Here is a 24,594-nt window from a genome sequence, read left to right as displayed (position 1 = left end):
AACATAAAGCACAAATAAGCATTTAAACCATATGTAAAAGTATTGGAAAATTAACATCACACTATATTACAAAGAAATGTACAAACACAAACGGCCTGTACTCACTATTACACTATTACACAAGTTCCGAGTCTTTTCTTACAGTTTTCTTACCTCCTCTCACTTTCAAGTCCATGGAGGCGACAATGGCTCTGCTGAGGGTGGACAAGTGATGTTTGTGTTCTTTACTTCTTGGACGACTTGGGAGAATCTGGCAAGGGCATGCAGACACTTTCTACTGGCGCATCTAGCAGGTTTGGGACTAGTAAATTGGTGTTTTTACACAGGAGGTGTCCTTTCTGGGGATATAACTTGATTCAAACACATATTAAGTTCACACATATACACCTTCTTTTAGCCAGGCCTCAGGCTGCAACTTTGTCTTTACTAGGACCTCTAAGAATTGGGATCAAGTGTCCTGGCACAAAGTTGTCATGACAGCTGGGGAACTTGTGCAACGGGCAACAAGTATACGGTACCTGGCATGCCATATGGCACATAAATTGCCTAAAATTTCTGGCTGTAGGCTATTCCTGGTTCTCAAGGCCTTTTGCTACAACTTATGCACGGCTGGTGGAAATGGCCTCGGGCCTGTACACAAAATCTTTATGTGTAACATCTGAACATGTTACACCTAAAAAAAAAAAGAAGCTTTTGTACAAATAACTTTTCGTACCCGGGCTACATGTATATGACCAAATTTAAAGGCAAATAATAACATCATGATCTTCTTGCGAGAAAGTGTGTGTTGGTAGGCCTATACAACATAAAATGGTTTTGAAATAAAAAACCTTGAATTAGTAAAGCTTTTGAGGAAAAAGACAAATAAAGGTTATACACCAGAATCAGAAGATGATATTTATAGAGATTTGCTAAAAGCACAATGATGAACAGAGAATAAAAAAAAAGTTCGCTTTTCTGAGGTTAGGCTTTTTATTTCGTAACACGTTATGAAAAATAATGACATAGCCTGACAACATCTCATCTGACCGCAGATACTAAATCAGGACAACCCGTTTTTCCCAGGCACTCTTTACTGCGTCTAACAGAAGTATAAATATTTTTTATGCACGTCTTTCAAAATAAAAGTCTTGCATCAGAAAAACATAGGCTGCATCCGAAAGTAGTTGGAAAACAGTATGTGACACAAGAAGTATGTCCGAATTCACGGTACTCATAAAAGAGTAGGCAAAAAGTACCTGGATGACCTACTACTTCCAGTGAGATTCTAAAGTCTGCATATGATGGACACTTTACTATCCCATCAGGCCACAGGAGAGGATTTATGAATGGCAGTGAAGCGACCTAACTAACGCTGTTAGGTCACACGACAATGACAACATGCCAAATCTTGTACGTTCAGATTAAATTCATACTATATAGAACTTTTTTAATGGTTGTGAAGTAATTTCTTATGCAAAATAAGTACCTACTCGAGAGTATGCAATTTCAGATGCAGACACTGAATTACGTTTGTTGTGGTTACTTTGACTGCACACTCCGTGACCCACTCAAAACTGTCGAGACCCACAATCCACCAACTGAGAAACACTGGTTTATTGGGTATCAGTGAAAGGATACAAGAACATCACCCTGTAAAAGACGTTCTCAAGAACTGCTGGGAATATGAATATTCAGGATTGGATGCTAATAATGATGCACAAAGAATGGGAATTTTTGATTATGAAATTAGTCTGACAGTGGCAATATCAGCTATACCTTCTTGGTTATTCCCAATGCCATTGGTCGGTCTGAACTTGCTGGAAGAAATAAATTACCATCAGAGAATGATCTCATAAGATTTGTTGGTGAAACAATATTTAAATCAAGAGTGAGCCTATTGTAAAGAAATATACTGACGGCTCAAAAGATCCTGAATCTGGGCATACACCTGCAGCAGAAGTCATTTAACTACTGGACTTAGGTAAAATAGGTAAAAGAACATCTAATTTCTTATCTGTTTACTCCTCAGAACTGATTGCTATTCAATTGGTTCATTTGCTACAAGTTGTTATTTGCTCTTGATTCTTTATCAAGCCTTATAAGCCCAAAAAGGAAAATCTGACTCAAGACAGGATTTTCTCAAAGATCCCTGTTCAGATTTCAACATCTATGAATAAAAGTCATCTTTTGTGGATTCCTGCTCACGTGGGGGATTGTGGGAAATGAAATGGTGGATGAGTTGGCAAAAAAGGCTTTAAAGTATTCAATAATAAATGTTAATGTCTGTTTGGGGAAAGCTGGAATGAAGGGGTTAATTCAAAAGATAATTAAGCATACATGGCAAGAGTTGTGGACACAGGAAGGAAATTTGTGGCAAAAGAAGGGATGAGACAATTATGCCATGACTCCAAATTGGACACACAGCTTTGAATCAATCACTTTTTAAAACCTGTAAACAATACAGGATTGTGCAGCAAATGTGGATTACCAGAATCAGCCGAACATGTTCTTCTCAAATATGCTGGCCTGGTAATAACAAAGAAAGATCTCAGCTCATAGAAGATGTTGTAGAAAAGGCTGTAATGAAAAGGCTGACATTTAAGAACTTAATTAAAAAGTGACCACAGCTTTATTAGAGTATCTTAAGAAAACAAGTTTAATTAGAAGAATTGAGGTGTGTTTTTTGTGTTTGTTTTGCTTTCCTTTCTTTCACTTCTACATCAACGCTTCACACTCCACCCCAGTAGGTGGCGGAAATGCACCAAAGCTGGTTTGCCAACCACCATTAAATCGAAAAGAAGTAGAAGAAAGAAGAAGACCATTTCGCACAGAGGTGGTGCACACACTGTGGACAAGATGGTTGCCTCTATGTGGCGGATCAGCGGGGCAGTGAATCGAGCTCTTGTTAAAGCTCGCTACGTGAGTATTTCATGGCTTTTAATTTTAATACAGGCTTTAGGAATTTCAAATAATAACATTTAAGTACGCGCATATTAAACAGTTGATCTCCATGCTCACAGTGGCTGTCATTGGCCTTGTCAATGCCGGAGAGCTAGCTGATAGCTCAGTTATACTGAAGGTTAGATCTCTTTCTAGTGTGTGAGAGCTTCGAGGATCAAGACACGAGTTTTTAATAGTTCTGTAAGCATGTCACTTTGTAACTCTAGAAAGTTAGATAGGCTATTGCACTTTTATTTTTATTTTTATTCTTGGTTAGGTTTATGGAACATTAAATTTTACCTGACAAGGTCATTAAAAACGTACGTCATCCTGATATATAGAATATTTTTATCGGTTTATATTGCTAAACTGTATACCTTATTAATTTTTGTGACTTTTCCCTTTCGTCAATTTTAATCAAATAACAAAAATACGTTAGATGGAGCGCTGTCTCCTCAATGCAGCATCACACAATTACAACAAAACAGCATAGAATATGGTTTGACGAAGAGCTCATTTATTTTGATTATTAGACTATTAGAACCATAGATATCATATATAAACGCTAGATGTCTTATGGCGCAGTCACTTCCGGCATCACCGTTCGGCCATCTTGTCACAGTGAAGCTGTGAATTAAGGTGAGTGATCAGCATGCACACAAATCCTCTTATCTCGCTGAAATCTTGACGGATTTACAAACGGTTTGGTTTCTTACAAACGTTATTAACGTGGCTATAATTCCGAATGCTTGAACATACATGTTATAATTATTCATATGTATGCAGTGTATGTATGCAGTGTCATAACTACATCTCTGACGTTTATAACAAACCAAACCGTTTGAAAATCGGTAGAAAAGTGAGCAAGTTATGGTTATTTAAAAGTACATGCACCATTAAACGAGTGAGCGAGCACACTGTGGCAAGATGGCCGCCACGTGCGGACGTCGTCCTCCATTGGCCAGCAGCGCGCACGAGACATCTAGCGTTTATATATGATATCTATGATTAGAACAGTCCGTGACCTATACGAGTCAATAGAAGGAAACTGTTTAATATATATATATATATATATATATATATATATATATATATATATATATATATATATATATATATATATATATATATATATATATATATATATATCATAATTCATGACAAGTTTTTGGTTTCATATAGTTTTGAAAAAATATACTATGATGATTTTTTGTTTTATGACTACAAAAAATTTGTGAAAAGTATTTTTCTTACAGCTTAAATACATGTGTGTACATGTTAATCATTTAAAAATAAAGCCCCCCCCCCCACACCACATTTTTTACATTTATAATTTTTTTTACATTAATACACATTTATAGACATAAAAGAGGTAAAAGGTATGAGAGGTAAAAAGGTGTATGGGGTAAAAATAAAGGATATAAATAAATCTGTTGCAAGAGCTCTTTTCAGTCCACTGTGTTCTGTTTCTCCTGATTATATTTTCTTTTTATGAAAAAGAATCTGAAATTGTAAGACAACAGATACTGTGCACTTTTGGTCTGTTCTCAGTTTATTAAACCATATACCCCACGAATGGCTAATTTACTGAAATTCCCTATGAATCTCTAGATTTTCTCCATAAATTCTCACATTTCTTTTCAAGATTTTTTTCTCCCACTTTCACTTCTATTCCCTGTTTACTGTAATGCTTCTAAAGTGGTGAAGTGCAATCAGAAAACATGAATGTATGAGTACAGAAATCAATCAAATACATAAATCGAATCAAATACATAAATCTTAAACATGAACATAGTATAACGTTCATATTCAGGGCACATCTATATGCAGTATACTTAATTTAAAAATACTTGAGTTGAATTTATATCACTTTTTCTCTCTCCTTATACATGATTCATTTATTTTATATGACAATAAAATAATAATAAAAATTGTCTGTGTTAGTAGTAGGGAAGCATAGCTATTTTTATTTAATCTTATTTAAAACACTTTCATTAAGTCATTGTTACATTTATAATAAAGACCTGTCTTATTTTACATTGAGTGAAACATTTTCTTTCATGTTTCATTTTAAAAGCTACTGGCTGATTTATCTTTTATCGACTTGTTTTCTTATAAAATCCTTAATTGCTTAGACACATTACTACTAGGGGTGTAACAATATATCGTGTCACAATATATCGCAATACAAAAATGCAACAATATGTATCGTGGATAGTGACAATATGTATCGTGGATAGTTCACCCAAAATAAAAATTACCCTGTGAGAACAAATTTAAGTTTTCAGAGTCAGTACTACATTAAACTACAATATATTATGTTGAATATAATGTATAATAATGGGGGAATATTAGTGGGTCCTGATAATGCTTATGTTATAAGTCTTATGTTACCAGTAAAAAGTGGCCTACATTATTTTAAATATATCTAGCCAGTGACAGAGTGCAAGCATATTCGTCTAAAATAATTCTTTCAGGTTCAGAATCATGAATATATTAATTCTGGTGTCACCATTGTCCAAGCCTATTCATTTACACCCACAATGTTATATCAAATTTAGCATTTAATCAACAGTACATTTTTTCTTTACCTTTTATTATATGTCTTGGAGTATCGCAATAATACCGTATCGTGAGTTTAGTATCGTGATATGTATCGAATCGTGAGATTAGGGTATCGTTACACCCCTAATTACTACTAGTACTCACTGAAAAGTGTAAACACAAAACTAATCTCTAGCTATAGGCCAAATCAAACACTTTATTCAAATCTTGTTTTATCGGTCAACCTCTAGTTCATTGCATTATTCTGTGAATTATTATTATATATTTTTTTCTTGCTTTTTAAAATTGATACAAGAATGTGCACCATATTCTTATGTCTATCTTTTTATTTTAGCCTCTTCTGCTGTCTCTGAGACGAGGACAGGCCTCTGTATCATATGCTCAGAGCCTGCTCGGAGTTTCAGAAACTCGGCTCACTACCTTAAGCAATGGTTTGAGGATTGCCTCTGAAGAGACCAACCAGGCCACTTGCACGGTGACTTGCTTTTTTATAGGCTAATATAGTCTGTGTGTTCATAAAAATAACAGGAATTGAAAAAAGCCTAAGTAACTGTCCATTTAACTTTTCCATTTACAAATGAACATGTTTAACTAAAATGAAATCAACCTCAAAAGTACTGAGCACTTCTAACTTAATCCTTGTGCTTTTTATTTGTCTGCCTTTTGCAGGTCGGCCTTTGGATTGGTTGTGGGAGCAGATATGAGTCTGAGAAGAATAATGGTGCCGGATTTTTCCTGGAGCATATGGCATTTAAAGTATACATGATACCTTTACTCGTTCTCTCTAAATTAATAATGTTACTAGGGCTAGGGTATTGTTGCTTCACAATACGAGTTATGATGCGTGTCAGAATTATATCACGGCATAATGCAATATAATATATTCACATCATTTTAAATCTTGATTGTTGCTCAACAATTTTTTTATTACTGTCTAAGTTAAATGTTTGCATTCAAAAGTGCAAATTCATTGAAATGACACATTTTGAGGAATGGGGCTGGGCAAAAAAATAGAGTTTTCGATTAATCGTTCTTTTTCTTCTTTTTTTTAAATGTGGTGGATTGTGCGCTGTGTGTGCAGTTTTGGCTGTGCAGTGCTCACAGCTGATATTATTGATGCAAATAATAAAATTAATTCTTTCACGTTTCCCTGTGCTTAAACGGACAAATTCACACAAATTTCTCTCAAAATGCCCGCCTTTGCAAGTATCCAGTAAACATAAGTCGGTTATGGCTTAAGTAAAGAGCGCATGTGTATCATTATATTGGGTCTGTGCATTAGTCTTAAAGCAACCTAATATTCCTGCAGCTGTCGGTTATTTAATGTTAATCAAACTACAAAAGACAAGGAACTCGCTCCCTGCTCTTCACTGAATAATGTTTGTATAACTTTAATAAGGATTAACCTATAATTCATTTGTACAGTGAAGATTATATGCAGTTATTTTACATTTGATTACATTATTCAATTTCTGTACCTGAAAACTACTGTTAGACCTACCTAAAAAAAAAAACTTAAAAGCACTTATTTCATTTGTACCTTTGTTCTATTGTATTTATTTGTGTTAATGCCTTGTATTTTAATTCTTTTTTTTTATTTTTTATTAATGACTGTTTACTGCTTTTTAATAATCTTTGAAATTTATATTTGTAGTTTTAGCTGTGGTATAAAGATTGGAATAGAGAATTGTTAAATTTCACTGGTATCTAAAATGTTGGGTGTCATAACCTTATTTATTACAATACAAGGATACGTGGGTCAAAAACAGCAAAAACAAACTATTTTATTCATTTATTACTTTCTTTGTAGTGGGGCCAGTGAAAATGGAATGATTGAATTCATTGAATTCAATGAATCAAATGAAAAATCGAATCGGATTGAGAATTGAATCGAATTGAGATCTTGTGAATCGGAATCGAATTGAATCGAATTGGGGCTTCTGAATCAATACCCAGCCCTATTGAGGAAAAGCATTAAGTTAGTAACCATAATAAAAAATATTTCAGTAACTTTGATAGCACAGTATTTCTGTGTGAACATTTAACTTTTGGAATTGCATTAAAAAGAGATGGAATGCTAAAAGTTAGTTATATTATGCATTTTAAGACTCTTGTTCTAAAACGGCAGCATATGCCGCATCAGTTGTCAAAAGAAAAACTCTCTCTGTAATATCTCACTAAATGATTGTTGTAGTCCTAGTTGTTTCAATTTTCTTTTATGTTCTTCCTGAATGTTTTTTTCTTCCTTTAATGCTGATTAAACGCATTTCTACTCAATGAAAACTATAAACGCAAAACTTAAAATACAAATCTCAAGCTATTGGGACAAATCAAACAGTTTTTTCAAATGAACACGCATCAGATATTTTGTATACATTTGCAATATTTACTGTAAAAAGATTTGAATGAACAAATATAGAACCATAATTGAGGGAAAACTACTGTGACTGAAATATTCAACCAAATACAGTAAGAGTCGGTCAACATATTCTAATGCGGAATTTCTCCTCAGTTCAACGTGTATCGTATACATGGGAAAGAATATGGTCAGTGAAAGAGCAGCACAGGTCTCATCAGAGGCTAATGTTCTGCTTGGCCTTCCTTCCCCTCCTTTTCCTCATTCACATCTTCTCACTTGTATCATTGTCCAATTTGAACACTTTCTACTTGGTATTCAAAGCTAAAGAACTTATTTGTAGCCACTTTTATACATCTTAAGATTCTAATATTTGCATTTTGCTTACTAGTTTTCACATGGTGATAATTGACCTGAGCTCAGGTTGTTGACATTTGCAATAATTATTGAATGTAGTACTTCCTATGAGCACATGGTGTATAATTCTGAATTTCTGTTTATAGTGGAAAAAAAAACATGAATATTGTTTTGTGAAAATAGAAATGCTAGCACACCACAACCCATTCTATTAGCCAAACAATTAAAAACCGTTTCACTAATTTGCATGCTTTCCTTCGTATTCCAAACTATTTTTGGATCAAGGGCACAAAGAAGCACCCACAGTCTGCTCTTGAACAGGCAGTGGAGTCTATGGGAGCTCACCTGAGTGCATACACCTCTCGGGAACACACTGCTTACTACATGAAGACCCTTGCCAAGGACTTGCCTAAAGGTTAGAGAACAAACAACTGAACTATTAAATCGACCCATTTCTCAAACAGACACAATTTATTTATGCTAATCTATATTAAGATCTAAAATGGTATTTTAAGATCTTAATAATAATGTCTCTTTATTGTGTTGTTCCCTCTAGCGGTGGAGCTGTTGGCAGAAGTAGTGCAGAGCTCATCTTTGAGTGAGGCTGAGATAGAGCAGCAGAGGAGTGTGGTGCTAAGAGAGCTGGAAGAGGTGGAAGGTAGCTTGCAAGATGTTTGCCTGGATCTGCTTCATGCTACTGCTTTCCAGGGTACTCCTCTGGGCCATAGTGTTCTTGGTCCCTCTGTCAATGCCAGGTATGCACACAGCTTCCAGGATGCAAGATATTGTATTTCATGTTTCAAATGCTTGACCCGTGTGTCATTCAGATTGAAAGACGTCATGTAAATACCTCAGTCGATCGGATTGAGCTTGATCCAAATTAATTTTTGATCGGATTGAAAGGTGTGTGTGTGTGTAGACCTGAAATAATCCAATCAATAAGAAAAAAAACTGAGCATGTAAGTGCTTGAATACAACTATCTTCTTAATCGGTTTAAAAAATACCTTGAGCACATGCGCAGTGCTGTGATGCGTATATGTTTACAAGAGCCCTTTTTTAATAAGATCTGTTTACATACGTTTGACTTTTTACGAGCATGCATGTTTATTTATGTGTTACGAATTGGTCAGTGGAGGAGACTGATTATTTCCAAAATATTTGCAAAAAATCTCTTCTGACATATTTGTCAGCTTTCCTTTAAGGCATGTCATCAAGGGCAAAAAAACCCAATCATGCTCGCGGTAGCTGCGGTGACATTTATCCGGTTCTCAATGCAGTGACTGGGGCACTGTGCTGAAGTTTTTTTTCCGAAATGCATAAATGCACACACAAATGAAAATATGTGAAACTGCAAAGTTTAGGGTTCATATAAACAAAACTTTTAGTATCTGAAATCGGATTGGATTAATTCGGATTGATGAAAATAAGTGCATGTAAATATGGTTGTCAAATGAACCAGTACTACCTGTACCAGTCGATACCGGGTATATTCGATAGATGCTGCATTCAAATACTGTCATTCGTGTTTGTTTGAGTGCTCTCTGAGCATCAAAGATTTCTATTTACAGCATGATTTTGACAAGCGTTGAGCTTTGTAGCCAATCACAATCATATCTGTTCAGACCGTGAACACAATGGCCTATCAGAGGAGCTAGTCAGTGTGTTAGTATGTCAGAATCCACTTGTTACCACTGGAAACGTACAAGTTTTTGTTCAACACGAGCCACACACTGGCAAGTCTTTTCACTTTAACCAGCAAAGTGTAAACCCGATGTAAATGAGATATTCATTGTACAATTAAAAAAGCTTTTTTTTTTTTATACAACAGGAGTTTTTGATAGTGCAGAATTCAGTGAACTTGCACTGTAGAGATCGACAGCCTTATTGATTATAAAAAGAGGGCTCTTCTCTTGCTTTGTTTATTACCCATTCACAATTTGAGTTTAGTTTAGTTTTCATGCTGCTTAGTACACTGCAAAGTTTCTGGATTGACAACCATATTTAAATGCGCAATTGAATCGAAAACTGCAATGAAGGACAGTGATAACCAAAGGATGACACGAAACAGGACAACATTATTAAAATTACTTACTTCAACATTTTTGCTCTGGTACCAAGAACAACCCTACTTGTAAACATACCCAATGAAACATGTTCCTGAAGGAAATAATGTTTTTTTGTTTGTACTCTTGAATTTTTAAGGACACTAACTCGTAATGATTTGGTGGAATACATCAATAGCCATTATAAAGCTCCTCGCATGGTCCTGGCTACAGCTGGAGGTACTACTCTTGAACTATTATCAAACTTGAAAAGCCACAGACAGCAAAGTTTATCGCTTAAATACTGTCTTGCTGTTCCGCTGTAGGAGTGAACCATGATGACCTTGTGGCTCTGGCTAAGCAGCATTTCAGTGGTGTTTCTTTTGAATACGAGGGTGATGCTGTACCTGTTCTGGCCCCATGCCGTTTCACTGGGAGTGAGGTATGAATTGCGTATGTGTATGTGTGAGAGAGCCTCATTTTTTGCCATTACTTGACTTGCCGTTGGTCTGATCCTGTCTTGCTTTCAGATTCGTATGCGTGATGATGCAATGTCACTAGCACATGTTGCTATTGCTGTAGAGGGTGCTGGAGCTGCAAGTCCTGATATTGTGCCACTCATGGTTGCCAATTCCATTATTGGCAGCTATGACATCACATTCGGAGGTGGCAAGGTTAGTTTATTATATTGGTTAAACTTCTTTCTCCTTAACTTTTTTTTTTTTTTGCATGTATTGAGTAGAAGTGGGATTCTATGTACCTTGCCATTTGATTCTGATTAACTTAAGGGATTCTTGATTTCTCTAGCAATCAAAATTCGAGTATGAGAGGCTTTCTTTCTGTTTTAATGAAATGCAGCATAGAGCAACCTTAAACTTGGCCATTGTAAATCAGTTTGTCTCTCGATTTCTCCATGCACAGGAATGATATAACTGATGATTATTTTCATGCCGTTATACTATTTTGTCTAAATAGAAGAAATTAATAAAAATATATATTTTTTATATTTTTATAGCTTTTTATATATTACGTGCTACCAGTGAATTTGGGCATCACAACATTATAGTGTGCAATATGGAAAAAATATATATTCATGTTTTTAAAGAATAAACTTGTAAGTTCGATTTTACGTACCGTCTCTAGTTTAAACTCTAATGCCGGGTATAAACAATGGAAATAATTTTTAATTGTAAATTAGCTAAGCATGGTACAAATTGTAATTTATCAAGTAAAATGGTGGTTGCATTATCATGTCTTTATTTGTATGTTGTATACAGAACTTAAGCAGTCGTCTTGCTCGCCTCGCTGCAGAGCTGAACCTGTGTCACAGTTTTCAGGCTTTCCACTCTTCATACAGTGACACTGGACTGCTGGGTATTTATTTTGTTACAGACAAACATAAAATAGAGGACATGATGCATTGGGCTCAGAATGCGTGGTAAGTCACTGGCATGCCTTCAGCTATTCCTGACAGTATATACAATTGTCATCTGATGTGTTATTGTCCTATTTGAGGTGATTAATACGTGCTCGTCGTGCTGTTGATGTTTCTGTATTACAGGATGAATTTGTGCACCACAGTGACTGAGAGTGATGTGGCTCGAGCCAAAAATGCTTTGAAAGCTAGCTTAGTGGGACAACTCAATGGTAATAAACTCAAACATACTCATTACCCATACACAGTCTATACATTCTCTCTCCTTGCATCAAATCTATGTATTTAGCACAGATTCAGTTGTATTTTAGTACAAGTGTGGGTATCTGCAGGTTGGAGTAATGAGCGTGATGATGTGGAGAATCTTTATCATTGGTCTTAAAAGCTGTCTGTCAGGGTGTGGGGTAGGGTTAGGTTTTTTTTTTCTGTAGCAATTCACTTTTTGGCACAACCATTAAGGTCCTTGCACACTGAGTCTGAAATTTTCGCACGTTAAAAAATAAATATGGCCTGACGTTGTGTCAATCATATTTGCACACTGCCTCCGAAACTTTCGCCCGTCAAAAAATGATTCGGATCGGGTTAGTTTTTTAAATTATTATTTTTTATTCCGTTTTTCGCATCCGTAGCAAGCATTTAGAGAGGTGTTTTGACAATTCCGAGCCACCGAATGATGAATACGAAAAAACGCATACCCAAAATTTGGACTCTGTGTGCAAGGACCTTTACTCCGACCTGCAGCTATCCCTGTCTCTTTTAGTACGGTGATCATTTTGTGTTTTTTAAAGGTACACTATGTAACTTTTTTCCATCTAGCGGTTAAAAAAACAAAACTGCATGCATTTTGCGGAAAAAACATTTTGGTTGTGCTTCAGCTCTGCGTGACTGCAGATGATTATGGTTATCCTACTGTTCATTAAAACATTCACTACTAGGCCTTAAGAGATATAACCAGTTTAGATGGAAAGGATCTCAAGCTGACTCGCTGAAGACATTACTGTATCCTACACCCATTAATAGACAGTGCATCCTTGAAAATAAATTCCAGCACAGCGCTACAACCATCATAATGAAATGACTTCACAATAGATAATGCTTTACAATCAACTCTATTACATATGGTAGAGAGCTACATATGGTAATGTAGAATATAATCTGTGCAATAAAATACCTTACTTGCAAAACAGCATCTCCGTTTCACAACGTGTACAACATTTCAAATTCCTCAGTTCTTGCCATCTCTGAAAAGCCAAACCAGTGTTGATTCTTGTTTTATTATAAAGTCTGTCATGTTCTCTTCTGTCCTGCAGACTAACCTATGCCACTCCCACATCACACAACTATCAAAGTACCCGTTTGGCATCTCAGAGTCAGACAGCTGCCTTCTAAAAATCAGCATCCTTAGAGACAATTTGTACAACTTGTAATGTCAGTGGAGAAAGTCATAGTTCATCATAATATACATCATTTACATAATTCACCCGCTATATTGATACATTTAGCAATATTGTAACACACAGTAATTTGTAATTGTAGCTTAACTGGTCAAGAACAAAAAAAAACAAAAAAACAAAACAGAAATGGCATTGTTATTGGCAGATACTCAGGCTTACTGTATCTATCTATATTGGAAATAAAAAGTGGTATCGAGCCATCCTTACTACTAATATGACAAGCACATTAGTTTTACTCAAGCTATAGCAAGTATTTGTGTGGAAAAAATACCTTTTTTTTTTTTTGTAACCAAGTTAGAGGATTATTACAAAATCTAATCTGCATTGTAGTTGGGCTTGTTTCATTGTGATTGTCTGATATTATCACAAGTAATCGCTTACTACTACTTGACACATAATCCGAATATTTAAAACTGAATATCTTTACTTATTATCGCTGTTGAAACAAGCCCAAAGACAACGTAACACGTTGCCTCACAGTGTGACGTAACCTATCTTTGCAAAACACGCTTTTCTTTTTGGTCAAATACTATACACGCAAGTAATTTCTGGTGCTCACATGTATTCTATAACTAATTTTCAGTTAAGGTATTGGAGAAAATTATTATTTTTTTTTAATCCATTGTCCAATAATATATTATGTGCACCAACAGTAGGGTTAGTAATACAGATTCTTCACCTTTTTTTTTTTTTTAACTAATAATGATTATACATCTCCCCTTTCAATCAGACTACTTCTATCTATAATATCCTTCTTTCTGTTCTCAGGAACTACACCTGTTTGTGATGATATTGGCAGGCACATATTAAATTATGGTCGCCGCATCCCATTGGCAGAGTGGGATGCCAGAATTGAGGTAAATTGTTCACGTTAACAATCCCACAGTGGATGAGTGACTGACTGCACTGTTTGAGATTAATTTGAAGATTTTAAGAATGCCATTTTGTTTTTGTCTTGCTAGGCTGTGACTCCAAGGATTGTCCGTGATGTCTGCTCTAAATACATCTATGACAAATGCCCAGCTGTGTCTGCAGTCGGTCAGTCCATTTATTTTTATATATTTTTGCAATTCTACATTGAAATGAATAAATGTGTGCTTTTTTATAGTAGCATGTCATATAACTGATGTCATATAAATGTCTGCATATGTTTTTTATTTTACCATCTGCTCTCATGATTCCTGAACTTTTTGTTCTAAACTTAATCAATAGATAAGCTTACCATTTTGATTATCAGATTAATCAATTTCTAATCATTAACATCCCTAATATGGTTATTTTCTGGATCTAGCTGCAGCTTATTTATGGACAGTTGGTCCAATGATTAATTCTGCTATCAGAATTTAATAGATAGAAATTGCTACACATCCAATCCAAATGCTGTGGTATTGAAATTAGTATTAAGAGTCATGAAAAGTCACTTGGTTTTTTTTATTTAATTTTTTTACCTTTCATACTTTTCTTTCTCTATGCAGGTCCAGTAGAGCAGCTGCCAGATTATAACAGAATGAGAAGTGCTATGTATTGGCTCCGATTTTAAATGTTCCTTGGGCTGTCAGCTCTGCAATGTTTGTCCTCTCGTCTTATTCATACCCTTATCTTGTATGAATTTGATGGGTAGCATATTTGTCATCTCTTTCCAAAGCTCAGATGAAGAGGAATAATTTGGTACATATACATCTGGAATGTCCGACATGGGGCAGAGCTATTTATGAATTTGTGGTTTTATTTGTCCTTTTTGTATATAGCAATAGCTCTCAAACCAACTTCAAATAAAACCTTGTCACATCTAGTGTTTATTTGATTTCAGTTGCTTCATGAAAAAGTAACTCATTAAACTTCTAAATGGCCTGTAAACTTATTTGTGGGTTAAGGATAGAAGGGAAGGTGTATTTGTTAAAGAAATAGTTAAAGAATATAGAACGTTTACGTGACAGCTTTTAAAATATTTTAAGGATGATTGGTTAATGTTATTTTTGCTATTATCAACATACACAAGCACACATACCCTTTTAAGTTTCGCATTGGGGAGCATTCTGAGGATGTCAATCTAATGATTCTGTCAAAGGAGCTACAGTTAAAAAAATCAGATACATTTTTATGCAAACTTGTCCACACTTATTTTATTGTACAGGGACTGCAATATTTGATGTGACAGAAATGGAGTGACGTAATCAAATATTTGTGCAACCGCAGATTACACAATCTGTAAAGCAAACACTTTGACTTTATCGATTTATTTAAATAGTTCATTCTAAACTTAGCCTAATTTAACAGCGAATCCACAAGGTAACGCTTTAAAAACAATGGATTTAAGATCAACAGTTGACTTGGTCTCAGGAGGTCTGGTCCATGTTTCCTACTTTTTTCCTCAGAGTAAGGAAAGTTAAACATGTATAACTTTGATTATAGAGAAGCAGTTCTAATGTTTTTCAATCACACTATAGCCTGCCACATACGAAATTGAGTCAAAACCAGTGACTGCTTTTTATATAGAACTAGTCTATGACTCAATTTTGCATTTATGCATCATAAAACATTCTAATATTTTTAAAATCAAAATCTAATCAATTCAGCAAGCTTGGGTGTAAGGATTACACACAAATACATGTGAAGGGCAGTTGATTTACAATAAATAAAGGTACAGAATGTCTGGGACAGCAAAAGCACCAGGATCTGTCTCTCACGTTCATAATTCTGTCACAGCAGCATTATTTCCAGCAAACAACGATGTTCGGGTCATTCTCCAAACGCTCATCTAACTCCCTGTAACTCATCCCTGAAAATGCATGAAAGGAATAATGTCACTGGTTTAAAGGAAATTTCATGTGAAAAAGCAATAACATAGCCTACTTAATACTTGCCAGTTTTGCAACAGATTTCATCATAACTATGGCAACCAGTGTAAAGTCTCGGTGGACGACTCCTATCATCTCTAACAACCTTGACTGGATACTTCTGCAGGCGCCGAATCAGACCTTTCATCAAGCCAAACTGAATCAACTTCCTGCAACAACAACATGTATAAAAGAAAAAAAGTAGAATATTTTATATAGCAAATTTTCTTACAGCTCAAACTGGTACTTAACCAACAGCTAAATGAGCCAAAAACATTCTTAATATATCATCTTTACATATTGTTCTTCTGTAGTACAGAAAACAAGACTAGCATGCCTTATTAGTTGCATGTTAATTTGAGGAATTTAAGCGTGAACCACAATCAAATTCAAATGGACTTGCCTTTCATCCGCCCTCTGTAGCTGGTGAGAATAGCGGGAACAGAGGTCACGCACAGTTGTACCTGGGGTCAAACCACAATACAACTGGAACACATCCCTGAGACTTGTCCTCTGGCCTGGTGACATGCACATAGTAAAATGTCTACTGTGAACTAAAACATTTCAATCTCATTCACATACTGTATATTTACAATCTCTGTACTTGCTCACCTAGCTTACTGACGTAATGTAGACACTCTTCCTGAAGGCACTTCTTATCTATCAAGTTTTGTACTTTAGGTGTTGTGCAGTAAACATTTGAGTACTGTAGAATATGAAAACCAAAAACCAAAGTAAGAAAAATAATTTAGAATAAAATTTAGAATAAACAACAAAAACTTACCTGAAATATGGATACCAGAGTTACCACTTCATAATACCTGTGAAACAGTACCATTGTTCAGTCCATTACTCTTTAGCTGCCATTACATGTAAGAAATGTGTAGTTTTTGCAACACAACTATTGTAATGATCTATTAATGGTTTTAGTGCATTTCATTTTTACAACTTCATCAGGTGCTAGATTTTCATGTGTTCATCATTGTATCATTCATCAGTGATGTCAAGAGGTATTTCCAAATTTCAAGAATAATCTGGGTTAAATACAACATGAACTCTGTCAGCAGCATCTACAGCATGCATTTGTACCGGAGTTTAAAAGCAGAAATGGCAAAATGCAAAGCAAAACCAAAGGTGCCAGAAAAGTTTTGTATTTTTTTTAATTCCTTTTTTTGACACTCCACTCCACATTTTACACTTCCTCCTCCGCGTTCACTGGAGAGAAATTTTGCAACAGGCTCGAGCCATGAATGTGTTGTCCCAATATCTATGATTATCAAAAAACATGTTAAACTTTGAATTTAGCATAGCTACGCTGGGCCAAAATGAAAGTAGTGGCTGTGCCATGGTGATTTAAATGTTAATAAAAAATTTGAATCATAAAGATGGCTCTATGAGGGGAGATTTATATCTGATAACATATAGCCACTTAGGGGTGAGCAATTTTAATTAAACTTAATGAAAATAATATGAGAAAAATAACCCTGCTAGTTATTATTAATAATGCATTAGTGTTTTTGAAAAAGAAACATCTTTCGTAATGTTACAAGTAAATGGGAACTGCCATTTAAGCTGCGCGAGATGAACAGTCAAACACTAGTAAACTGAAGCGCTTTGGAAGAGGATTCACTAACTCAACCAATCACATCTTATAAGAGATTAATCAGAGTTATACTACAGGGCTGTTGAATGCTTGAATCTGACTGGTTGACAAACGTTCTAAGGTGTGCAATTATTTTCAGGGAAACGTATGGTTTAAGTAGTTCCAGGCAGGTCTTGATCGCATTACAGTTCCGTATCACTTTATCACTTCTCCAAATGATTTCAGTTATTTCAAAGGTCCTTACAGCTTGCAAAAGAACAAAAACCCACAACAACACTGACCAAGCAAATAAACACAGGATAAAAACGACAAATTACTTCCATGTTTTTTTGCCACAAATTTTATTATGTGCGGAAAGCTACTCTCTTTCTCCCACTTGGACGATTTTATCAGTAAAATAGTTTAACAATTTAAAAGCTTCATGAATTTCTCACTAGCGAGGTAATAACGGCTATGTTCTTGGAGCAGATACATTTACAGTTTTGCTATTAGTAGAGACGCTGCTTCAGTTGAGAGTAAAAACGGAAAAGTTTTATGTACAGAAGACAACTTCATCAAAACGATCCCCAAAATTCAGTCTATGGCACTTTTCATTTCTATGGTTTCTGCAAACAGTCTTATTTTGAAGGTTCTGCCCCCCCCCCGGAAGTCACATTTGTGGAATTTATTAACGAGACAATCTTGACATATGTGGCGGACGAATGCAAGTGCTCCTCCAAACATGAATCAGCACTGTGTATGTGCACATATTTCATGTCCTCTTCAAATGAAATATTTATGTGCAAATAAGGAGACTGATACAACGCTATGACTGACTGAACATGAATGGAATGACATGATGAATTATTCTGATATACAGAAGACAATGATGCAAACCGAAAATTCAAAGAAGATTGGAGGAAAAAACTATGCCTTTATTCTTTCTGTTAAACTGATGTTATTTGTTCAGAGGTCTTGTTAACATAATGAAAATATTATTCAAATGTGCTTCCTCATTTTTCATATAGACCAATAGCTCTGGATAGTTATAATGCTTTTTTGTTGATATTTCTAAGAATAATTTATCAAAATGTATTTGATTTGTTAATGATAGTTTTTAGTAGTCTCTAATGATTTTTTTTTTGTGTGATTTTGTTGTTATAGGATTATCAAAGTGCACCTAGCTATGTTGTTTGTTTTTCTCTGCTCATATTAATATTCACATTAATATTCATTTGTTTGTATAATGTGTGTGTATGTTTACTATGTTTAATTGGTTGTTGTCTCCTCTCTTCCCACCCCCTATACTCCCACTTTTCCACAGCTTTACACGCCCATTTCTGGAGTCTTTTTTCAAATCTGAGGTGTGAATGACAAATGATAAAACGGGGGTTTTATGACACTTTAAAGATATTTTTGTTTACTTATGTACTTTTATTATACTTTTTCCTAAATAAAAACTGCACTGAGCCAAAGCCAGCAGAAAACAAATGCAGTAGAGAGTTAATCTGTATTTAACACAGAATATTCTTTTTAATAAGTTATTATTGAGATAATGACCGCAGCTCGAAACAGGAATAATATCATACTTACAATAAATTCTGAACAGCAATCCGCACCAAATTAAGCTCAACATCGGCCTCAGCAGAGATCTTTTGAATGTGTCGATACCCATCTACAAAGGGTAGGATCTGCAAACAAAGTAATCAAAATAATTATAAAAAATTATATAAATGAAATATTTCTGGCAACAAATTATATTTGAAGACAGTATGCCAAATAAAATAATATTATACCTGTATCACACTGCAAGTGAGCGGCACACAAAACAATGGCTATGGTCAGTATTACTAACTAAATTTTTGTGAAATCTTATTTGTAATACATCTAAACTGTAAAATCAAACCATGTTGTATAACCAAATCTTGAGTCTTTGAAACAAGACTAATCTGAGCAGTTTATGTCACGATGTGATAAAAAGTACAGTGTAATGTGACAGTGTGTTACTTTTTCCAAGCCGGACAATATAACTATTTCAAACAATGGATACAATTTTCTTCTTCTTTTTTTGTTTTCAGACATACTCCATAACAAAACACACTACAATACAAAATGCAGATTTTATGAAATTTATAATTTCTCCTGCTTCCAATGTGAACACTCTTGTATGGAAGCTTGTTTACGCCACAGAATAAAACATTTTAAAAGATAATTGCAACTTTTTATCTCACAATTGCGAGTTTAAATCTCGCAATTCTAACAGAATTGTGAGATATAAAGTCAGAATTCCATGATATGAACTTGCAAAATATAAAGTCGCAATTGCGAGAAATAAACTCGCAATTCTGACTTTTTATCTCGCAATTGCGAGTTTATATCTCGCAATTCTTACTTTATAACATGCAATTGCGAGTTTATATCATGCAATTATGACTTTATATCTCACAATTCTGAGAAATAAAGTCAGAATTGCGAGATTTAAACTCGCAATTGTGAGATAAAAAGTCGCAATAATCTTTTCAAATGTTTTATTCTGTGGCGTAAACAAGCTTCCATAGCTTGTTTCCATAATAAAGTCAGAATTGCGAGATATAAACATGCAATTCTGAGGGAAAAAAAAACAGAATTGCAAGTTTATTCTGACTTCATATCACGCAATTCTGAGATAAAATTTTTTATTCTGTGGCGGAAACAAGCTCTTGTTTGTTAACATGGGTGGCAAAAACAACAACAAAAACACCACGCTGCTCATGCATCACTAACACGTGCAATATGAAACAGGGCTTCATTTTCCAGGTCTGATTTACTTCTTTTTTTTTTTAAGTCAAATAAAGAGAGTAAACAGTGGGGAAGATTTTTTGTAGACCTGTTGTGTGGTGAGATCCCATTGTGACTTTATAAAGTGTTCTTTATTCTTGGTAAATACTGGTACATCATACTCCTGAACAACCTGAGGATCTTTCCTTTGTTCAATTAGCTTCAAGTGGATGGTGTTAGAGTCATCTGTTATGAGAGAGGGAGATAGGGTGATTATAAAAATGGCGAGAATCACTGACAGGGAAACAGAGAGATAGAAAATACATATATAACCAATAGGTAGGGTGCAGGCTCCTGTAACATTAAGTTCCTCAAGAAGTGTGGACAGGATAGGCAACAGCTTCTGTTTACTCTCCTCGTTTGAAATGAATCCACTCTCAAGCTAATCAAAACATTTTATGAAATGGTTAAGTGTTAGACCAACTTTTGAAGTACAGAAACTATAACAGAAATACATATTAAATGATTTTTTACCTCCAGAGTTGTGAGGTAGCCAGACAGTTTTTTGACAATAGGTTCTAAAGCACATGTTTTTGTCCTGGCATCACAGACTAAACCCAAATTGAAGAGCAAGGCATTCCGGCTGTACTTCTTATGCTCAATGCACACTGGACAGCCAATCAGTTTCTTCTCCATGGCAGTCCTTAATCAGATACACAGATAAAACACAACCAGGTCTTTATCATTAACTCTAAAAGTCAATTTACACCAAATGTAAAAAATCACAGATGTAAGGTGTATTTAAACCAAGATGTAAACCAGGAGAAAACACACACACACACACACACACACACACACACACACACACACACACACGTCAGGTTCAATGATTGCAGCTAAATACATTTAAAGCAAATCAGTTTACTTGTCAGTCAGTTTAATTCATAATGTCCCCAAGTGGGGACAATTTTTAACCATGGAAGTAAAGCTCCAATATACATGAATGAGGAAAGACTGAAATCTGATAACAATGGTTTCAGAATTTATTGCTAAGCTTGAAAGATTAATGTAGTTTGAGTAACTTCTGCTGTTGAACCTTAAACATGCAAATTATCCCTTATGTTTTGCCATACTAGGGTAATTGTCTTATTGAAATGTGGATGTTGCCACCCAAGTAGGCTAGTTTGTGTAAACATTTAGTAATTTACTAAATATTTTTGTAAATGGTCTCTGTGTGTGTGTGTGTGTGTGTGTGTGTGTGTATATATATATATACACACACATACCATTTATAAAATTACATACCATTTATAAAAATATTTATTATTGAACATTTGCTTGTGGATTTTCTCTTTTTGAGTATGCACTTTTTCGTTGCTTAACCAATCAAAATATTTATTTTTTATTATACTTACTAATTAAATTTTAGATCCACTGAAGCAAATTAAAAAAAAAAATCAAAAGCAGAAAAAAGAAAACAAGCAGTACGTTCAGACTATTTTAACGTTTTATTTTTTTAATGTGGAGCATGTTCGCTGAAGACAAGAAGTCATAACGGAGTCTGGTCTAGTTTAAGAAATTATTTTTAAAACGCACACGCATATAGCTGATAGTTTTTAGTTTATTTGTGTTTGTGCTCTAAAACAGTCTAAAACAACAATGCAAATACAAATAAAATTGCAGTGCAGCAATGAGATGACTTAAGTAAAGTTTGGTACGTACACGGTTATGAGCTTGTTCTGCAGTTCAGGTTTGGTGATGATGTACACCTGCACAGTATCAAAAAGTTCCCTCGAAATATATTCTTCCGGAACCTTCGATCAAACACAAATTGTATATAATTTGTTCCAATATAACCGGAAAAACATTAATTTGCTTGTATGCATAATGGCAGTCTCGTTTGCAAACACAAAACCAGGCTGTAAAACATGCTGTACTTATTCTGTTTCGCTCAAAAATATTTATTTCTATGATGTTACCTGATATGTGATCTTTGGTCCTAACGTTGGATGAAATTCACTGAAAAATATACAATCTATTCGTCTGTATGTACCCATGTTCAGTAATGTTGATGTACTCTTCTTCAGTGTGTTCACGGAAGGGTAACAAAATAACAAATAGGTGCATACTTCTTCTTCTTCTTCTTTAGGGTTTATCGGCAGCTTGCATCCATTAATGTTGCACTACCGCCATCTTCCGGATTTATTTTCATTTCATGTCCATTTACATCATATTCTTCTCATCAGACCTGTTCTTGATAAAAAAAAGAAAATATTTCCTCTGCTTTGTTCATTCTCCCCACTTTGCAGTATTTCCCTCACTCCTGTCCCTATTATTCCAACTTTTAACTCTTCCATCATATTTTTCCTCTGTTCTTCATATTGTCTGCAACTCAACAACACATGCTCTATAGTTTCTGCAACCTGACAACAACCACAAAAACCAGTTGGGTGCTTCCTTATAATGTGTAGTGTGCTATTCAAATTACTATGACCTATCCTTAATCTTGTCATAACTATTTCTTCTTTTCTATTCCCTCCCCTATTCTTCACAACCCCTACTTTATTTTGAATAGCATACAAATGTCTCCCTTTAGTTTCCCTGTCCCACTGATGTTGCCATTCTCTAATGGCTTCTTTCCATATTACACTCTTTCCTTCAGACTTTGACAACTTAATATTTACTTCAATATTCTCTTTTTTTAACAGCTTGTTTAGCTAACTTGTCCACTCTCTCATTACCCACTATGAGCAGGAATCCACGTCAGTTGAATCTCATAGCATTTTTCCTTCATTCTTGTGTACATTATCAATATTGAATACAGTAAATCCTGATGGCTATTAGATATACCAGTCATGAGACTGTATAAAGCTGACACTGAATCACTTCCAATCAAAGCTTTTTTAATTTTGTTTTCCTCAATCCATTCTAATGCTATCATAATAGCGTATAATTCAACTGCATACACACTCAGATCATTTGTTGTTCGTCTGTTTATCTCACCTCTTTGATTAAAAATGTAAACTGCAGATCCAGTCTTCCCTGTTTCTGGATCCTTTGATCCATCTGTATAAATCTGAACATACTCTTTATATTTAAAATCTATATCTCTATAAAATTCCGCTACCAGATCTGTACTATTACTTACTGCTTTGACTCGAAGTAACTTAAAATCAACTTCCATTGTTTCTAGCTTCCATACCGGTGTATCAGGCCATGTTACAGTTGGGCAGAATTCCTTTTCATATACTCCCAATTCTCTCGCTGCCTCATCTCCTATCCACCCAAAACTGAACTTTTGTGCTCTCTCCCTTTCCCAATTACCTTGTAGTATTCTTTTAGTTGGATGACTATCTCCGTGTCCTTTTAGATTTACCCAATAATTTACTAGCAATTGTTTACGTCGAATGTTCAATGGCATTTCTCCCGCTTCCACCTGTAGAGCACACACTGGTGATGTTTTAACTGCTCCTAAACATAATCTCAGTGCTTTAGCCTGTATTACATCAAGCCTCCGAAGTACAGATTTGGTTGCTGATCCATATGCCACACTTCCATAATCCATCCTTGATCTTATTAAACTTACATATATATATGACTTATAGTCTGTTCCCCATTCTAGTCCTGTTAAACATCTCATTATATTTATTACTTTTTTACATTTGTCTTCTACATTCCTAATATGTTCTACCCATGTTAACCTTGTGTCAAATTGTACTCCTAAAAACCGGAATGTTTTTAATAGGTGCATACCGCCATAGATATCATATATAAACGCTAGATGTCTTATGGCGCATTCACTTCCGGCATCACCGTTCGGCCATCTTACCGCAGTGAAGCTGTGCATTAGGTGAGTGATCAGCATGCACACAAATCCTCATATCTCGCTGAAATATTGACGGATTTACAAACGGTTTGGTTTCTTACAAACGTTATTAACGTGGCTATAATTCCGAATGCTTAAACATGTATGTTATAATTATTCATATGTATGCAGTGTATGTATGTAGTGTCATAACTACATCTCTGACGTATATAACAAACCAAACCGTTTGAAAATCGGTAGAAAATTGAGCAAGTTATGGTTATTTAAAAGTATATGCACCATTAAACGAGTGAGCGAGTCCACTGTGGCAAGATGGCCGCCGTGTGCGGACGTCGATCTCCATTGGCCAGCAGCGCGTACGAGACATCTAGCTTTATATATGATATCTATGCATACCGCCACCTACTCTTCTTCTTCTTCTTCTTTGGTGTTTATTGGCGGTTGGCAACCTAGCTTATTG

The 24,594-nt window shown here is 35.1% G+C and overlaps 2 protein-coding genes across 7 annotated transcripts; one reads left to right on the top strand and one right to left on the bottom strand.

Moving 5' to 3' along the window:
- The first annotated feature begins 170 nt into the window (after window positions 1-170).
- uqcrc1 (ubiquinol-cytochrome c reductase core protein 1) lies at window positions 171-14,924 on the top strand. The gene is made up of 14 exons (XM_084129382.1): window positions 171-293; window positions 2,727-2,901; window positions 5,822-5,962; window positions 6,157-6,243; window positions 8,486-8,615; window positions 8,757-8,955; window positions 10,404-10,483; window positions 10,570-10,685; window positions 10,774-10,917; window positions 11,521-11,681; window positions 11,805-11,890; window positions 13,901-13,989; window positions 14,095-14,170; window positions 14,608-14,924. Exons 1-14 carry the CDS (start codon window positions 262-264, stop codon window positions 14,670-14,672), a joined length of 1,581 nt encoding a protein of 526 aa, XP_083985508.1. The 5' UTR covers window positions 171-261; the 3' UTR covers window positions 14,673-14,924.
- Window positions 14,925-15,231: 307 nt separating this feature from the next.
- Window positions 15,232-22,561, bottom strand: nprl2 (NPR2 like, GATOR1 complex subunit). Of its 6 annotated transcripts, none has more exons than XM_084129386.1 (11): window positions 22,288-22,561; window positions 22,031-22,122; window positions 20,843-21,011; window positions 20,642-20,750; window positions 20,418-20,554; window positions 19,145-19,242; window positions 16,754-16,790; window positions 16,582-16,675; window positions 16,373-16,487; window positions 15,997-16,139; window positions 15,232-15,911 (listed from the first exon to the last, which is right to left on the bottom strand). In XM_084129386.1, exons 1-11 carry the CDS (start codon window positions 22,363-22,365, stop codon window positions 15,844-15,846), a joined length of 1,140 nt encoding a protein of 379 aa, XP_083985512.1. In that variant the 5' UTR covers window positions 22,366-22,561; the 3' UTR covers window positions 15,232-15,843. The 6 variants fall into 6 exon arrangements, with proteins under 6 accessions (XP_083985512.1, XP_083985510.1, XP_083985514.1 ...); XM_084129385.1 differs by having other exon boundaries at window positions 15,239-15,911; window positions 15,997-16,135; window positions 16,369-16,487; window positions 22,288-22,549; XM_084129384.1 differs by having other exon boundaries at window positions 20,418-20,750; window positions 22,288-22,549.
- Between the last annotated feature and the right edge of the window lie 2,033 nt (window positions 22,562-24,594).

The sequence above is a fragment of the Abramis brama genome (assembly GCF_963993115.1).
Source record: "Abramis brama genome assembly, chromosome: 11".
Classification (NCBI taxonomy): domain Eukaryota; kingdom Metazoa; phylum Chordata; class Actinopteri; order Cypriniformes; family Leuciscidae; genus Abramis; species Abramis brama.
This window is presented reverse-complemented; position numbering and strand designations above follow the sequence as displayed.

Excerpts from the sequence above, each read along its gene's own strand:
- uqcrc1 (XM_084129382.1), top strand. The coding sequence starts at position 262 with ATGCAGACACTTTCTACTGGCGCATCTAGCAG. Across the intron at positions 5,963-6,156 it reads CCAACCAGGCCACTTGCACG|GTCGGCCTTTGGATTGGTTG; the intron begins GTGACTTGCTTT and ends TGCCTTTTGCAG. Across the intron at positions 11,682-11,804 it reads CATTGGGCTCAGAATGCGTG|GATGAATTTGTGCACCACAG; the intron begins GTAAGTCACTGG and ends TCTGTATTACAG.
- nprl2 (XM_084129384.1), bottom strand. The coding sequence starts at position 22,365 with ATGGGTACATACAGACGAATAGATTGTATATTTTTCAGTGAATTTCAT. Across the intron at positions 22,123-22,287 it reads GACCAAAGATCACATATCAG|GTTCCGGAAGAATATATTTC; the intron begins GTAACATCATAG and ends GTTTGATCGAAG. Across the intron at positions 21,012-22,030 it reads CAGAACAAGCTCATAACCGT|GACTGCCATGGAGAAGAAAC; the intron begins GTACGTACCAAA and ends TATCTGATTAAG.